This window comes from Sinocyclocheilus rhinocerous, unplaced genomic scaffold (genome assembly GCF_001515625.1).
Source record: "Sinocyclocheilus rhinocerous isolate Xijiao unplaced genomic scaffold, SAMN03320098_v1.1 scaffold1115, whole genome shotgun sequence".
Classification (NCBI taxonomy): Eukaryota; Metazoa; Chordata; class Actinopteri; order Cypriniformes; family Cyprinidae; genus Sinocyclocheilus; species Sinocyclocheilus rhinocerous.
Window position 1 is genome coordinate 990,011 of NW_015658514.1, and position 18,208 is coordinate 1,008,218.

The window sequence follows — 18,208 nt, forward strand, 5'->3', positions numbered from 1 at the left end:
ACTGCAGTCAAGTAAACCAAATCAAGAGGAAAAAAAGTCTTGTAAGAGTCTTTAATCACCCTGAAGTGGATAATTTTGTGATACTAAATATATAGACATGATGCATGCGGTTTAGTTAAAATTATTTTATTATGCAAAATTAGAGTCTGCAGAGTCAAACGAGAGCCGTGAAATTAGCAGAGCTGTGTAGCAAATGAGTTGCTGGGGAAACCGTCAATTAGGCCTCTACAGGTAAGTGATAATTATATCAAACTATATGACCCCAGAATGCCACAACTGACCAATCAGAATTGAGTATTCCAGAGAGCAGCGTAATTAGCATAACTATAACAAAAAATATAACAAAAGCTACGTTTCTCAACTTCTATTACTAACACTCAAGGGGTACCCAGACTTTAGGGATTCAAGGATGATATGAAATCTGAATCACCATCCTCATAAACAAAATTGAGCGTTTCACTGCTGCATGTATTTTATACCATACCACATTAGGCCTTTTACTTTTTAATATATCTGCGTGTCTTTTGTTTGAATAATCAAATTCTGAGGTTCCTTTAGTGGTTTTCCAACTCGAGAGTCACAATAACTGTGTTAAAGGGACATGGAAAAATGGCTACCATCAAAATATGAGATTTTTGTGTTTTTCTGAAAAATTATATTTATGCATTTCACACAACCTAATCACTGCTTTATTTCAGCGGCATCTCTCACTTGTATATAAAACATATCTCTATGCTTGATTCTATTTACAGGTATATTCAATACTGCTCATAATATGCTACTCACTGGCACACACCAATTTGAAAGTTATATTTTATAGCTTTTACAGAATAATATTTTTTATTAAGGTACGGTTTTGTTTACTACCTTACTACCTACTCGTTATGTAATTGATTTAAAAAAAGTTTACTTTGCTCTAAAAAGCCATAAAAATACAACAAAAACACTCATGAATATTAAAAGTTGATCAAAAAAGATAACCATCCATTGTGTATGATAGGGCAGAATCAGTGAAGCCTATTACGATTATGAGTTCAGATTACATCCAATTTCAGGGTCATGTGTCCTATTAACTAATGTGGCCAATGTCAATATTTATAAGTCAACCATAATGTATGAGCAAACGCTGTATGGATATTTCCTGTACAGTCTCAGTAGCTTTATTAGACGGGGATGTACTGCAAATTATAACTGACAGCAGCAGAGAAGCACAGGAAAATGATCAGTTTAGGAAAACCAGTCTGTGAACACACACACACAACATTGCAGAGAAACAAACAAACAAATGTAAAACATGCCATATCTGTTAGAGAAACATGTGATAGCTATGTAATTACATACATAATGGCTACACGCTGTGCCGATGGGTTTTTAACAATAGTAAATGGGCCGGATCATTAGTAGCATGTTTTGCTGTAGTCATCCCCATTAACCTCAGCCCACTCTGTTTATCTGCCACATTATACAATTAAGGGGGGCTTTGCATAACTGCCTTTCTCTCTCAGAAAACACCCATCATTAAATCTACTCTCTCACAAATCCTAGCTATGCATGTGTGCACTTGAGCGCTCAGAAAAATGCCACCACACACACATGCAGTGCCCACTTACACTTCGATGCAGCTCTCTCAGAGCCTCTGTGCGGAGCACTTTATGCAACAGCAGTTCTGGAGAGCGAGAGCAGAGTTAGTGTAGGTGATGATAATGCTCAGCAGGGCCTGTAATCATGTCAGTATCAGTGCTTTGTTTCTACACAAAATGACTGAGATCAGCTTTATAGGGAGGACTCTGATCACACATGGTCTGTGCCTGCTGCTGTCAACCTCACAGGTTAACATGCAGTGAGTTATGATTTCCTCGCTGCAATCCCAGCCCTCTTTACTCATTCACAGCATCGATACTGATATTTGAGACGAGAGACTCACAAGAAAAACAGAGTCAGCAAAGTTGAAAATAAGACACACTAGGCCAATGGCGAACAAATTTCCTGCTAGACAGGTGGAATTTTTCAGAGCCTTGGAAAAAGTGTATAATCGCTTTCTCAATATAAACAGTGAACGCTGCTGTGGCTCCCAGCCCTTCAGGGACGTTCTGTCATAGCTCAGTCTGCGGGGAACAGCAATCGGCATCATTTCACATGGCAGGAATGGATTTCTCTGTGCTGCATTAAAACTCTCCATATCTGTCAGGATGACACTGATTAGCCAGCCAAAGTCTTTATATCAAGGAGGTCTATAATACCTGAAGAAAGCTATTTCAATAGCAATTGCTTCAATGGAACTTGCTTGGCTATAAAGAAAAAAAAAGGGGTTAGGGTGGCTTTTACTTAAGATTTTTTGATGAAAAAAGTCTCTTATTCTCACCAAGCATTTATTTAATCAAGTAATAATGTAAAATGTATTACCACTTAAAATAACAGTTTTCTATTTTAAAATGTAATTTATTCCTGTCATGGCAAAGCTTAATTTTCAGCAAGTCTTCAGTGCCACATGATCCTTCAGAATTCATTCTAATATACTGATTTGGTGTGCAATAAATATTTCTTGTTATCAGCAATGAAAACACTAGTTCTACTTAATATATTTGTGGAAACCATGCTTCTATCTATCCATCCATCCTTCCATCTATCTATAATTCACATCTTGCTTTTAAAATGAAGCAAATAAAATAATTTAAAATATAAATTTAGTCTGAATACAGTGCTGCTTGTGAAAAGTTATTATCAGCTGCGAAATATGTGTTTTGGCACCAGAATGGTGTAGTTACAGCATCTACCAGCAGGGGCTAACTGCCTCAGTCGAACCTGCCAAACCTGGACCTCTTGGTATGTATGTGTGCAGCAGAATGCTGTAAGGCAACAGCCCTTTCTCGCTCCATCCTCTCAGGAGTCTTTCTCTTTTAATGAGCCCTCTGCTGTCTTGAATCTACACCAGCAATTAGCCACCACAGTTTTAGTTGAATGGAACCTAAAGGACAGAAAGTTCTCACATATCTTATTGCATGTTGCTTCTACAGCCTCATATTAGCTAGTTTGGCTGTTGCTTTCATTTATGCAAGCGTGATGAAGTGTTTCTGGGCGTGTGTCCTTAAATAATACATAAGTGTGTGTTTTATGCCATGAAACTGATATTTGTAACAGTTATGTCATCTGGTGTCACCTCTCTGTGCGCTCCTAATTACAGGACTGGCCCACAGAACAGAGACTTTTAATTGTTTATCCCATTTAATCAGTGTGAGGACTTTCCTGATATATGCAGCTTTTGCTGCAGCTCATACACATCTCATTCCCATCCACCTCATCTCTCCGAACCATTTCCACTGAGAAGATGAACAATTAACAACCTTGAATTACATTGTACCTTCAGAATCCAATAGCACATGCTTGAAGAAGCTCTGCAGGTTGAAAATTTGAATACTGACAGATCATTTTTACAGGCTTTTTTTAATCAAATGGTCTTCCAGAGTCAACGTTCACCTCTCCATCATTGCACAGTGAACACCATCTCATCTTCATCTCACTCACAGTTCTGGAATCATCTGAATATAATCTACTTACGTGAGAGGCATAATCCTAAAGCAGTCAGCACTGATCTGAAGTCAGCTCAGGAGCAACAAGGCTAACACGTAGCTAAGTGTCTGACTGAACAAGCTTACAGTATATAATACTGTAAGATAAATATAATACAGTATATAATAAATTAAGTACGGTGGATCTAACAACTAATAACCAGGGTTGCCAGGTTTTCACAAGAAATCCTGCCCAATCGCTACTCAAAACTAGCCCAATCGCGTTTCGAGGGGGTCCCCAGTTAAAAATCGCGTTCGGGGGGAGAAGGGTATAACTGCAGACCGGAGATCTCCAAATGGGGGCGGGAACTCCAAAACGGGGTGGGAGCTCCAAAATAGGGCGTGGCTTCCTCCCATTGACAGACAGGCACATGACACGCATGCGCAATTTTTCCCCCAATCCACTTCAGTGTAAACTCCGCCCCACAGATGATTCTAAAGATTTTATTGGTTGTGTCAATTAAAGCATTAATTTCCTACATTATGCTACAAAAATGCTAACCCCTAAACCTACCCCACACCTGACCCTAACCTTAACCAGTGAAATTGACTGCACGGCGGGATTGGCGCTGAATAGCGTGGTAAAGAAAGATGCAGTTCAGGAGATAAACAGTTAATAAGATTATGCGATATGAGATCGTTCCGTAAATCCCCAACCGGACCTCACCGGACAATGGCACCTTTTTAGTTACACCCAGCGTCACTACCCCCTCCTACCCTGCGAATTTTGAGCCCCGGGACGCTCAATGTAAGTCAATAACAGTTGGCTGGAGCCAGAGCCAATGGTGAAAGTCTTTGCGCGAGGAGACCCCGCCCCATTTTGGAGGTTCTGCCCACTTTTGGAGTTCACGCCCCATTTTGGAGATCTCCGGTCTGCAGTTATATCTACTTGTTCCGGGGGGTAGAATACACGTTTTTTTGGCAGGGTTCCCCTGCTAAAATTCGCATTCCATGGGATAAATATCATGTTATTGGAGTCGCTTCAACCCGCGGCAACAGTGTTAAAGTAGCCCAATTCCACGGGAAAACCTCGGACTTGGCAACACTGCTAATAACATCTGGACCTCGACTTCAGTTTAAAGAATCAATCGGTGCAGCAGAATCAGTCAAAACTGTAGGAGGATGTGAGACAGCTCTTATCCTGGTCATCTGCAACAACAAAAAAGGACCATAATAAAAATACAATTAGAAAACAAAACAAAAAAATTAGCAGATGAGCATTTCAATCCTCCTCGATGTCTACACACAAACAAACACGGCTTGTCTGTTATAATTTTATTACATTTAAATCACATAGAGGACTGTTTCCCAGAATGCAGATCAATGTATTATCGCCTTTTTTTCTTTAAAAGAAAAAAATTAATAACATGGTTTTCTAAAAAACAAACAAAGAAAGGACAAAAAATAGTCACTTCTTAATGTTAAGTACATAATCCATCAGAAGAGCTGCTGCTGTAATTTTTTTTTCAGGTGCAGAAAGAGAACTAAAATGATGTTTTTACAGTAGGAGGCCAGTGAGCTGAGCTAAAGCAGAGGTTACACTGTTTACCAAAGCTGCGGGTTGTGCTCAGACTTGATTCAGGAGATACCGCCAGACATTCATTTTCAGGATAAAGTGGTTTGCCAAAAGAAGCAGAGAGAGCCTCTCCATATTAATGCAGAACATAATGCATTAAGCCTGTGAATAAAAAAAAAAATCTCAAATAAACATTGAGTCACAAACACTGAGTACTGTAGCACTGTGTACCAGACCACTGGCCAGCGTTTTGACACTTAAACACCCATCATGAAGACACTCCCTAAGGTCATGTCTCAACATAAGGTACACTTAAGCAGATTAGACATTGTGATTGGCGATTTAGTGGTTTGTGGACAAGCTGAAGTCAAAACGTGCTGCAAATTCTGAAATTCAAACGGCATAACAACAGTGCCAGTGGCAGGATTTGAGGTTCAACGGACAAGCTCTCTGAACACACACACCTCAGAAATGTTTTCTGAGAAAGCAGATAGGAAACAGAGTGCTACATTAGAAATAAAAAGGAAGGATGCAACAGAATTGTTGTCAGGTGCCTGCCTAACTTTCAATAGGCTTTGAAAATCTACAGTAGCTGACAGAACTGGGATAGCATCTCTCTCACATACACACACCTGTCAGACTTCACCGCTTCCCTGCTGAGGCTCTGAGTGTGACGTTTATCACAACTGTTGAGAAGCACTTTACTGTAAACAGGGAAGGGGAGACCCTTTTTAAGAAGCCATTTTTCTGTTTTTCATTCGGGGGAAAGCATTATACTTGAAGTGTTTCTGTGGTAAAAACGAGTGCAAAGGAGACTGACTTGGCCACACGGAAGACAGTTGATGATGAGGATGCAGACAAACATCACAACTTAAAGGGATAGTTCACACTAAAATAAAAATTCTGTCATCATTTACTGACTTTCATGTCATTCCAAACCTGTATGACTTTCTTTCTTCTGCGAAACATGAAAGAAAATATTTGAATTTTGGTAATCAAACATGACCACTTGCACAAAAAAACTTCTCAGAATTCCTTATTTTGTGTTTCACAGAAGAAAGTCATACAAGTTTGGAACAACATGAGGGTGAGTAAATGATGACAGAAAATTATTTTCTTTTTTTCACCGCTTAATGCCACAGAATTAAACTATACAGTACAAAATATAAAACTTGTGTACACCTCTGTCTTCTTTCTTACCTTCTTTCCAAAGGCCTAAAAAAAGGGTGTGGTCTTTTCAACTTCTTAAAAACCTGAACTAAAACGCACCAGTCATCATCTAAAACAGCAATGACTCAATAAACTAACCAACAGTAATATAATTAAGTTGTGCAGAATGTGACAAGTTTTGAATCTTTTTGGACTACTGGCCTGTCCAAGGAAATTTTTACCTTTCTGCTCAAAGCAGCAGCTCCCAACTGGAATCCAAAATGTTTTATTTGAAAGAGGATGTAGAGGAACAAAGCGTTTAGTTGAACAAATGTTCCTCAACAGACTAAAGACTGATTGCAAAGCGATGCTCTCCCCTGCTAAAATTCGCATTCCATGGGATAAATATCATGTTATTGGAGTCGCTTCAACCCGCGGCAACAGTGTTAAAGTAGCCCAATTCCACGGGAAAACCTCGGACTTGGCAACACTGCTAATAACATCTGGACCTCGACTTCAGTTTAAAGAATCAATCGGTGCAGCAGAATCAGTCAAAACTGTAGGAGGATGTGAGACAGCTCTTATCCTGGTCATCTGCAACAACAAAAAAGGACCATAATAAAAATACAATTAGAAAACAAAACAAAAAAATTAGCAGATGAGCATTTCAATCCTCCTCGATGTCTACACACAAACAAACACGGCTTGTCTGTTATAATTTTATTACATTTAAATCACATAGAGGACTGTTTCCCAGAATGCAGATCAATGTATTATCGCCTTTTTTTCTTTAAAAGAAAAAAATTAATAACATGGTTTTCTAAAAAACAAACAAAGAAAGGACAAAAAATAGTCACTTCTTAATGTTAAGTACATAATCCATCAGAAGAGCTGCTGCTGTAATTTTTTTTTCAGGTGCAGAAAGAGAACTAAAATGATGTTTTTACAGTAGGAGGCCAGTGAGCTGAGCTAAAGCAGAGGTTACACTGTTTACCAAAGCTGCGGGTTGTGCTCAGACTTGATTCAGGAGATACCGCCAGACATTCATTTTCAGGATAAAGTGGTTTGCCAAAAGAAGCAGAGAGAGCCTCTCCATATTAATGCAGAACATAATGCATTAAGCCTGTGAATAAAAAAAAAAATCTCAAATAAACATTGAGTCACAAACACTGAGTACTGTAGCACTGTGTACCAGACCACTGGCCAGCGTTTTGACACTTAAACACCCATCATGAAGACACTCCCTAAGGTCATGTCTCAACATAAGGTACACTTAAGCAGATTAGACATTGTGATTGGCGATTTAGTGGTTTGTGGACAAGCTGAAGTCAAAACGTGCTGCAAATTCTGAAATTCAAACGGCATAACAACAGTGCCAGTGGCAGGATTTGAGGTTCAACGGACAAGCTCTCTGAACACACACACCTCAGAAATGTTTTCTGAGAAAGCAGATAGGAAACAGAGTGCTACATTAGAAATAAAAAGGAAGGATGCAACAGAATTGTTGTCAGGTGCCTGCCTAACTTTCAATAGGCTTTGAAAATCTACAGTAGCTGACAGAACTGGGATAGCATCTCTCTCACATACACACACCTGTCAGACTTCACCGCTTCCCTGCTGAGGCTCTGAGTGTGACGTTTATCACAACTGTTGAGAAGCACTTTACTGTAAACAGGGAAGGGGAGACCCTTTTTAAGAAGCCATTTTTCTGTTTTTCATTCGGGGGAAAGCATTATACTTGAAGTGTTTCTGTGGTAAAAACGAGTGCAAAGGAGACTGACTTGGCCACACGGAAGACAGTTGATGATGAGGATGCAGACAAACATCACAACTTAAAGGGATAGTTCACACTAAAATAAAAATTCTGTCATCATTTACTGACTTTCATGTCATTCCAAACCTGTATGACTTTCTTTCTTCTGCGAAACATGAAAGAAAATATTTGAATTTTGGTAATCAAACATGACCACTTGCACAAAAAAACTTCTCAGAATTCCTTATTTTGTGTTTCACAGAAGAAAGTCATACAAGTTTGGAACAACATGAGGGTGAGTAAATGATGACAGAAAATTATTTTCTTTTTTTCACCGCTTAATGCCACAGAATTAAACTATACAGTACAAAATATAAAACTTGTGTACACCTCTGTCTTCTTTCTTACCTTCTTTCCAAAGGCCTAAAAAAAGGGTGTGGTCTTTTCAACTTCTTAAAAACCTGAACTAAAACGCACCAGTCATCATCTAAAACAGCAATGACTCAATAAACTAACCAACAGTAATATAATTAAGTTGTGCAGAATGTGACAAGTTTTGAATCTTTTTGGACTACTGGCCTGTCCAAGGAAATTTTTACCTTTCTGCTCAAAGCAGCAGCTCCCAACTGGAATCCAAAATGTTTTATTTGAAAGAGGATGTAGAGGAACAAAGCGTTTAGTTGAACAAATGTTCCTCAACAGACTAAAGACTGATTGCAAAGCGATGCTCTGTCTCTCTGCTATTCACACTCCTTACTCTGTACGTGGATCTACACTTTGATCATGATGGACAACAGGCAGTCAAAGACCCCCACTGGAAACTTCAGCAAGGCTGATTAACGTACAACATGGAATGGTCTGAATTCATTGCAGAGTTTAAGCTGAGCAGGAAACTACTACTTTTTTGTCCTTTCATTATTCACTAGACCGTGTCAGAGCAGATGTGACATATGAATGCTGATGGCGAGAAGAGAGAGGAACACATGGGTCGAGCGCAAATATTTCCGGAAGTTTCTGTTGTGTGGTCTTTTCTCTTCTCGGTTGGTTTCAAATTGTTGGTTTCCTCTCCAAACTCCGCCGGTTTTACCGCCTATATTGGTCTCCGTGATAACTACTATCGCTGTTGCTGTAGTTACTGTTATTCACTGGAGAAAGAGAGGGTGAGGATGAGAGTAAAGACGGAGGGAGGGATGCAAAGTCTTGGAGCTCCTCCCCCTCCAAGACATTGTCTGTTTGCATGGAAGCGGAAGGTCCATTTGTGTCTGGAGCAGATGAGAAAACAGGTGAAAACTCCTGTGAAAGGAGGGACGTGTGAAGTCTTTCCTGTTCTACGAGGGGCGTTAGGTCTATGTCTGTAGAGGTGCCCTGAGTGGTGTCGGTATGAAGCCCCAGCGTGCTGGAGAGGACGCGGGAGTACGAACCTGCAGCTCCAGCCAAAGTCTGAGGGGCAGTAGAGGAGGGCCCAGGGGTGGGGCTCAAACCAGTATGGCTTTGTGCACCCGCTCCTGTCTGGGAGCCACGGTGGATTCGGTGGCTGACGATGATGTTGTTGCCAAAGCTGCCCATGGAAGCCATTGTGGTGCTCTGCTCACGCTGGACAACCGCTGTCATCCCTCCCTCAGCCATTAGCCTTCGGATATGAGAAACATACTCAGCCTGACCTAAGAGAGAGAGGGAAAACTTGAGTTCTTCAAGAAATACCAGAGTGCAGGGTAAACAGGGATCAATAAACTTTAGTAGGGAGAAACAAAGTAATAAGGCTGGCTGGCCTTTAGGAGAAAAAGTGAAATTGAGAGCTTACAAAACATGAAGAGTTGCAGCTGTTAGTGGGAGATTTATGTCTTGGCAGTGTCAGAGGAGATTTACACACATCAAATGGCTTTCAAACTGCTGTTACAGTGCAGGTTTACAGCCTGGACACATGTTGTATGGACCTAATTTAGCAATTAAAAGCGCCACAATTGACTCTAAATTATTCATCAGCTGTTTCTGCAAACTCAATTCTTTGATCCTCATCTAGTGTTTAGGCACTTTGAATCAAGTACAGTTAGTGTGAATATGAGAGTGTGTTTCAGATGTTTGCATCAGCATCAACAACCCTTTCAAGCTTCGGTTTTAATTCACGCACTGATAGTTAAAATTCTTCATTTGTTCATTCATTGTATATATGTATATACGAATTCTTCATTCGTGTATATATATTATTTTATTTAGAGCTATTATGCGCAGCAGAGTGAACAACACTTGTGTCTATGTGTGTCGCATGAAGGTGGCTTTCTGCTGTTTGCAAACGGTCTCTTTTGAGGAGACAGCTGATTGCAAACCATTCATTTGTCGCTCTGATTGCACTCGTGCTGCACAATTACACTGCACACTCACTGTGTAAAGACACTACTTTTCTACTAATAGTAGCCCTAACCCAAAATCTAACCTAACCATAAACCAACCCTACAGTCAGAGGGTAATGATACTGTATGCTGATAAGAGTGTTCCTCAAGTTTATAACTGTGGCCTTAAACCTAATCCTGACTCCTGACTGGTTGACAACCGTTCCATGACCAAAATCAATATTACATAGTTACTTTCTGTTTATCAGTGTGACTTAAGTGTTGGTTACCTGTGCTGTCTGTGCTGGGTTCAGTGAGATCTGACCCTTCGTCTTCCTGAGGTCGACTGTGGGGGGGCGTCTCTGGTACCACCTCAGACCCAGAATCCTCTGGAAGAATTTCTAAATCCAAGGTGTCTGCGGCTGATAAAGAATGATAATTTCAGCATTTTACCATTTGTTTTTAAAGCACCCCAGTTGATTTTCAACATAAGCCATTGGGATGAAGAAAAACAAGCAAAAATATTATAAAACTAGCACAGGTTAGTGGCAAAAAGATAAAGTAAAAAGAAACATTGTTTGAGCATGTGGGTAAATAACACTCATAATTTTTGTATTCATATTTTTGTGAAGAATGGCATTGTTATGACTAAACTAATATTGGATCGCTTTCTTCAAACTCTGAATGCTTGTAAAAGTTGCATTATATTTGTACTGGGTCTTCATTCTCACACTGCCACAAAATGAAGTGCAAGTACAATATTTGACAGTCCTTTTATTATTACTTCTTTCTGTATCACTTGCTTATGTTTTACATTTACATTTTCCCATCTAACTGAAAATCCATAAACAATCCAAATGTAGTTATCGGATGAACAAGTCGAAAAATAGATATTTGACAACTAGAGGCACAGAACAAAACATCATCAGTCATGAATAATGGAGATGAATTATCTTTATCTCAGTATGGGGGTATTTTCCCAGTATTTTCTGATACCTGGAGCAAAAGTTACATCAACTATAGGAAATAAAGTAAGTGAAAGAGCAGCCATGCCACATGTGCTTATCTGTAAAACATAGATTCCATGTTAAAAGAACGAAAATCATTTTATAATTCGTAATTCAGTCCATCAAAGCGGTTACACTAATGGACTTGCTGTAACAAATACCTTCTGCTATTTAAGCTCATCTCGGCTGGCAGGCTGAACTTCCTGTTTTATTGTGTCTTTAATGTGACAGAATTGCCTCTTTTTTACCAAACTGCACTCATGGTTAAGGTCTCTAATTTCCAATATGAAGGCTCATTGTGCTTCCTGTAAAATGCCTCCAATTGCACACACTATGCTCACGCTGCCTCATGTGAGTTCATCCCTCCCTGGACAACAGCTCTCCAAGATTACAGAACCTGCACATCACCTCTGCCATCTGGACCCAACACAACCCAATTCTCTTGGATCACTAGTGACTAAGGCCAGTGGGAGGCCACTAATGCCAGTTGGTCCTTGTTTGCCATCACCACACGGCTTTAACACATGCTGAGCACAAAATGCAAAACAAAGGAAGACACGACATTTCCTTTATAAAAGAATATTTGAAAATGATTTCTGTTTGCTAATACAGGGGTTTCAAACTAGGAGGCTGCAAGGGAGCTAGTTAGACAATTTCAGAGAAAAATTGTGTAAAAAATATAAAATAAATAAGTTAACATTTAATTTTGCTGTTTTAATCTACACTACTGCTTAAAAGTTTGCGGTCAGACTTTTTTTGAAGAAAAAGAAGAAAAAATAATACTTTTATTCAGCAATGATGTGTTAATTTGATTAAAAGTTACAGTAAACATTTATAATGTTAAAAAGATTTCTATATCAAATAAATGCTGTTCTTTTTAAACGTCCTATGATCAAAGAATCCTGTTTCCACAAAAACATAAAGCAGTGCAACTGTTGTTCAATATTGGTAATAATAAATGGTTCTCAACACTAAATATGCTGAAATAACATTTTAAAATTATTAAAAAGAAAACGGTTCTTTTGAATTGCAATAATATTCAGTGTATTTCTGAAAATACAGGTTTGGTGAGCATAAGAGACTAGTGAGCATTTGGTGAGCATATCCCTAACTAGTATACCTATATACTGTATATTGTATTCTATCGATAGCCATAGTCGTATGCTTCTCTTTAGGTTTATACATCTAACATTACTCTAGTTATGGGTAAAAACATAGTGTAGGCAAATATTTTCCAAACACCCTAAGAGAAAAAGTCTGTAAACATATGTTCCAATGTATCTTGTAAATATTGTGATTTTTTACATTTTGAATTGGGCATTCCATTGTGTTTTAGGGTTGATGCTTATGGTCACTTTTTGCCAGGGAATTTCTTTTTCTTTTTTCTTTTTTTTTTAACACATATTACTAATAATTTTATTTGTCACAGGCAGTTTATGGACAGTCGCTTGGGAAACAAATATTTCTTTAAAACCAAAGAACAGTGAGATCCGGCCCATTCATTTACACTGATGTCATTCAGGGGACTCTGTCACAGTCCTGTGACTGAGCCAATGGCACCCTGTGTGCAGCACTATTATCACATCAGCATTTTTGTTCATATACAGCTAATGACCATGCCAATATCAGTCCACGTGTGAGACAATTAAATGTCTCCTTGTGGAGCATCTCCTCATGGGGTTTGTGCTGTCTGAACAATGAAAAAGTCATCTCTCTGCAATGACTGCACCCACAGGCTTCTGCAAGGAATACATTTTGCTGTGGAGCGAAGACTGTCTTTGAGCTATATATTAATTATTTATCAAATACCTAACGTCTGTTGTGCCTCCAAAATAGTGAGCGGGAGGGTGTGGGTGAGTGTTGAATGAGTAAGAGGTAGAAAGAAAGAAAGAATCATCTGTGTTCTTTAAGAAGTAATAGGAACATTCTCACATACAGCTTTCCTGTTGGTCAGTTTGCAACACGAACACCACTTATACTGCACACTCCTCTCACAAACAAGCTTTCAGTATCAGACAAAAGGCCCATCAATGTCAGAATGGAAATGTGAGGATTTACTCTTCTGAGACCACAGTGCTTCACATGAATGTTTTGACAGACTGTACAGTAAATCCCCTTAAAGGTGCATGAGTCACTGGATATCAGCAACACTAGCTATTCAAACACATGGAAATTGGCTGTTTTCTATAGTAAACACATACATATATAGATATGCATGCATATTAAAAAGGTGATAGGACACTGAAAGAAAAGAGGGAGAAGGAGAGATTATGAAAACTCTCCTGACCTTTGGCTTGTATTCTGCCTATGACAGCTGAAGCTGATTCCTCTATAAAGACGAGTTAAGGTGTCTAAGCATCATGAAGTCAGATAATGAGACTGGCCACCGTCTGTCTGTCTGTCTAATCTTTGACCACTGAAGTATGATGAGGAATTTGGTGGTGAGAAAAATTTTAATGCCAAATCCCAACACCCCCAACTGACCCAAAAAATCACAATGACTTCACATAAAAAACTGAACAGTCTTATTCAGTAGGATATTGCTAATGGTGTCCATACACTACACAACGTCATCAGATTACTGTTCTTTTCACACTACACAAATGTCTGTGGTCACCGAAGTCAGTTCCAGTCAAAACACTTTTCACACCTACAGGTGTGTGTGTGTGTGTGTGTGGTATAAGACTAAACTCTCCCATTATAATGTTCAGAAGGACTTAAACCCAAATAGGCCCCCATACTGCACCAGAAATCTGAAAAAGTTTGCATACTTAAACGCTTTGGTCATTCACATGTTTTGGACAACACAACCCAGCTGACAACACATTTGCTTTAATGCAAAAGACAACAATGATTTGCATTGATAAGTGCACTCAGTACGTGTTTGTTTCACCATTCCTAATACTGCATGTCACAGTGGTCTTGGACTTGCCATGTTTATTGGAAGTTTGTTAGTCCTCTGTCATTTTTATAAATAGTTTTTTTTCTGTGTATTATAATATGCACATTAATAAACTGGACCTTGAGGTCCTCTTGTGGCGTGAGAACAACTAATCTCTGCAGTTTGTATCATTGCTCTAGCAGAAACTGCCTGTTTGGACATTTTACTTGTCCACCCCTATTTAGATTGGTTTACCAGTTTTATTCAAAAGAGCTATTCATAGTTTTGTGTAAAATGTTTTATTAGAAACATTACTGAGTACACCTTTTATGAAAAATTTGAATTAGACATTAGAATGATGAAAGTACAATAGTGTGACGGCCAGATATATTAAACATACCACAACATTATGATAATAACAGTGGTGGACTTTAAGCACTAAAAAAATGACAGAAAATTAAATTGATTGCAATGATTACGGCTCTATGTAGGTCCATAAGAGATCTATATATACATTACTGTACATTACAGTTTGGGGTCAGTAAGAAATGAGTACTTTAATTCAGCAAAGATGCATTAGAAATTGATCAAAAGTGACATTTATAATGCTACAACACATTTCAATGTCATTACATTTCTATTTCATTACAAAAATGTCACAAAAATATTAAGTAGCACACCTGCTTCAACACTGATAATAAAAGGAATTTTCTTAGATGTTTCTTTGAGCAAATCAGCGTATTAGAATTATAGGAAGGATCATGGCTGCAGAAAATTCAGCTTTGCCAACACAGGAATAAATTATATTTTTAAATATTTAAAAATTCTAAAATATATTAAAATATCTAAATTATTTTACAATAATATTTCACACTATTACTGTTTGTACTTTTGTATTTTTGACCAAATAAATTCAAATAAATTCAGCCTTGGTGAGCATTGGTCTACTTCCAAAAACATTTAAAAAAAATCTTACTGACCCCAAAACTTTTGAGTGGTAGTGTAGGAAAACATTTCCATATCATCAGTAATTGCCTCCCATATCACTTATTTTCACACTGCATGCCGCTATGCCTTTTTATGATCCATGTATTTATGACACCAAAGATATCAACAGCTTTAGCCTCTCAGAACAAAAGGACAGGTGCAGAAAACTCAGGTTCAGGTGGAGCATGATCTACCATTAGTCTACTCAAGGAAATGAAGAGAGAGGAGGAGGACTGAGATCACATCACTAGAATGCAAAGAAACATTCCCAGAACATGAACTAAACATCTTTTAATGGACTTCTTGAGGTTGTTCATTCCAAAAAGCATATTTCGTAACAAAGACTTGATAAGATAAACAACCTGAGGATAACATGTAACAATGAATACAGCGCTCACAACAGACAGAGCTAGAAAAGAGAGTGGGGGAGGGATTGAGAGAGACAACGTCTGAGCATCTCTTTTGTGTTTCTTAGTATAACTCGAGTAAATATAACATGCGCTTTCCTCATATTCATTACATAAAATGCACAGAGAGGATGCTAATGCTAACCCTAAACTTATTCACTGACAGCCGTTTAAAACGATACTGAACTTAACCTTCGCCCACAGATCTCACTGCAGGGAGTGTGCACTGTTTGTGTGGGAAGATGGCTTTCCTTGAGGTGAGACACTCAGAAGTGAACTTCTCTACCCTAAAACTTTGAGTCATCAAGTTCTTGGCACCTGTAGTACCTCAGAGACGTAAACACACAGGTGCTGCAGGCGAAGACGCAGCACATCTGACCTCAATCATACGCCACAAAACAAAACACGCACAGCCATGAAACCTGCTGCTATATGTATAATGGACAGGTTACATGCAAATCAATTGATGTGAAAAGAAAAATGTATATATTTAAACTAGGGCTGCACGATAAATCGCATGTGATATTTAACGCGCATCTTGTCAGAAAGCCGGTTCTGTAATCAGCGGTAAATCTCCATCACGGTCCATCTGATATTCTACAATAAACTGGAAAGCATTTTTTCTTGCAATCTCTAACCTAGTCTAAAATAACATCTAGGAGTAAAGAGCACACAGGTTCATTTTAATCAGTTCGCAAAGAAACCAAATCTTGTTTACAAGGAACAAGCTGACACAGAACTGCTTCTGAGGATGAAATAATGACTGGTTTTGCCAAAGCTTGCCAGGTTATTAGACATCAAATCTTTGAAAGAGACTTTTGAGAAGAATTTAAAAAAGCAGAACTGTATTTTCTTCTATTTTAGTCAAAAGTGTAGATACACAAGACTAAACAAAGGACTTTTGAAAAAGTCTTAGAGATTCATTCCTTCAGAGGTCAAAAGCTTTCCAAGATTTGTTAAAACCACCAAACTTCACACAGCTTCAGGCTGTGCTTGAACTCTGGGACTTCACAGTCTCCTTCCTGTTCCACCATTATATTTCTATTCATCCACTGTTTTAAAAACTCTACTGCCTAAATATCACTACACTTAACAGGGTTCAGCTTTGAAATCAAACAAGAAAGAGGTGCTCGTTCTTCTGTTTCTATTCTTGCCCTTTTTTAATGCTCAATTTTCCATAGAAGTACATTCATTTGACACTTTCTAAAGCTAGAGCCAATCAATTTAGAGGACGCTTCAGGCAGTACCGGCTAGGGCCGCATGTGCTTGGTGTACTGATAGCTCATCCCTATCCCTCCTCTTTCCTCCCGCTTTTAATCATTTTATCCAACTGAATTAACACAGTTACTTCGAAACTATTCCCACTACTACAACTTTCCAAGCTACAGCTTATAAACTTTAAAACTGCTAACCTGTAATTCTATGTAAGTTAAAGCGAAATGTCAACTTTATGATGTCCTGAGCTGAAACATAAGTCTCAAAAAAATGTGTTATCTGCACTCATACAATTTCTTTTTCTGACAGAGCTTTACAAGTGTTTATACCTGTGCTGCGCAACCAGGAATTACAGTACCGCTCATGGCATTAAAGGGATAGTTCACCCAAGAATGAAAATTTAATGTTTATCTGCTTACCCACAGGGCATCCAAGATGTAGGTGACTTTGTTTCTTCAGTAGAACACATTTGATGATTTTTAACTTTAACCGTTGCAGTCTATCAGTCGTATAATGCATGGCAATGGTAACAAAATCTATGAGTAAAAAAAACATGCACAGACAAATCCAAAATCCCTTTAAACTGAATTGACCTGGACTAACAAAGAGAGTGAGGAGAAAAAGACAAAACCAGAAGTTTTCTACTGTACATTTAAAACCATACACAACCCTCACACAATCTGTTTTTGACAGTGTCACCTGGCAGACAGTCACCAACACTACCTGTCTTCTCTACAGTATTCTAATACTGTTACTCTCTAGCACTTTGTAACTTTTTTGCAATATTATATATAACAGTTACTATATTACTGTACTGTGCAAATCTCTACACACTGAGGCTCATCTTATGCATTTCCATGCCAGTAAAACTTATGTAAGCTGTGCAATGGACAAATAAATACAACTTGACTGGAAACGTCAGACAGATGGTCAGATTTACATTTACAATCTATAGCTATGGAAAGAAGTTAATTGTTAATTATGTGCTGCTAAATGTTGCACACACTGATCTGACTCTTCTGAAGCTGAGCTCCCACCAGGCATTATATCAGACATATCATTACAGCAGCGGCTCTGACTGCTAACCATGTTTATAAATAAAACTGCACATTCAAACAGCCCAACGGTCTAAAAATACAAATGTCAGCTGTAGGGATGTAACGACTAACCGCGAGCCGGTTGAAAATCGATTCAAATATGTGACGATTCAAATCGGTTGAGATGCTAAACAAATCGCGATTCATTTAGGTGGAGGAGTTTATATGAATCCATGTCTGAGGGGAACTATACTGTCTTTAGAAAAGTTTAGATGGTATTTTTTCTTTTCATCTTGCCTCTGCATTAGTGTTGTCAAAAGACCCGGTATTTCGGTACCAAGTCGGTACTAAAAAAATGAAAAC

At 38.5% G+C, this 18,208-nt stretch overlaps 1 protein-coding gene across 1 annotated transcript in view; it reads right to left on the reverse strand.

Annotated features, from left to right (window-relative positions):
• Window positions 1–9,001: 9,001 nt before the first annotated feature.
• Window positions 9,002–18,208, reverse strand: part of ambra1a (autophagy/beclin-1 regulator 1a) — an 81,521-nt gene continuing 72,314 nt past the window's right edge. Inside the window, exons 18-19 of the mRNA XM_016530739.1 lie at window positions 10,602–10,733; window positions 9,002–9,645 (exon numbers count right to left, since the gene is read on the reverse strand). Coding sequence (XP_016386225.1) covers window positions 9,068–9,645; window positions 10,602–10,733 — 710 coding nt within the window. The 3' untranslated portion in view covers window positions 9,002–9,067. The remainder of the gene's footprint in view (window positions 9,646–10,601; window positions 10,734–18,208) is intronic.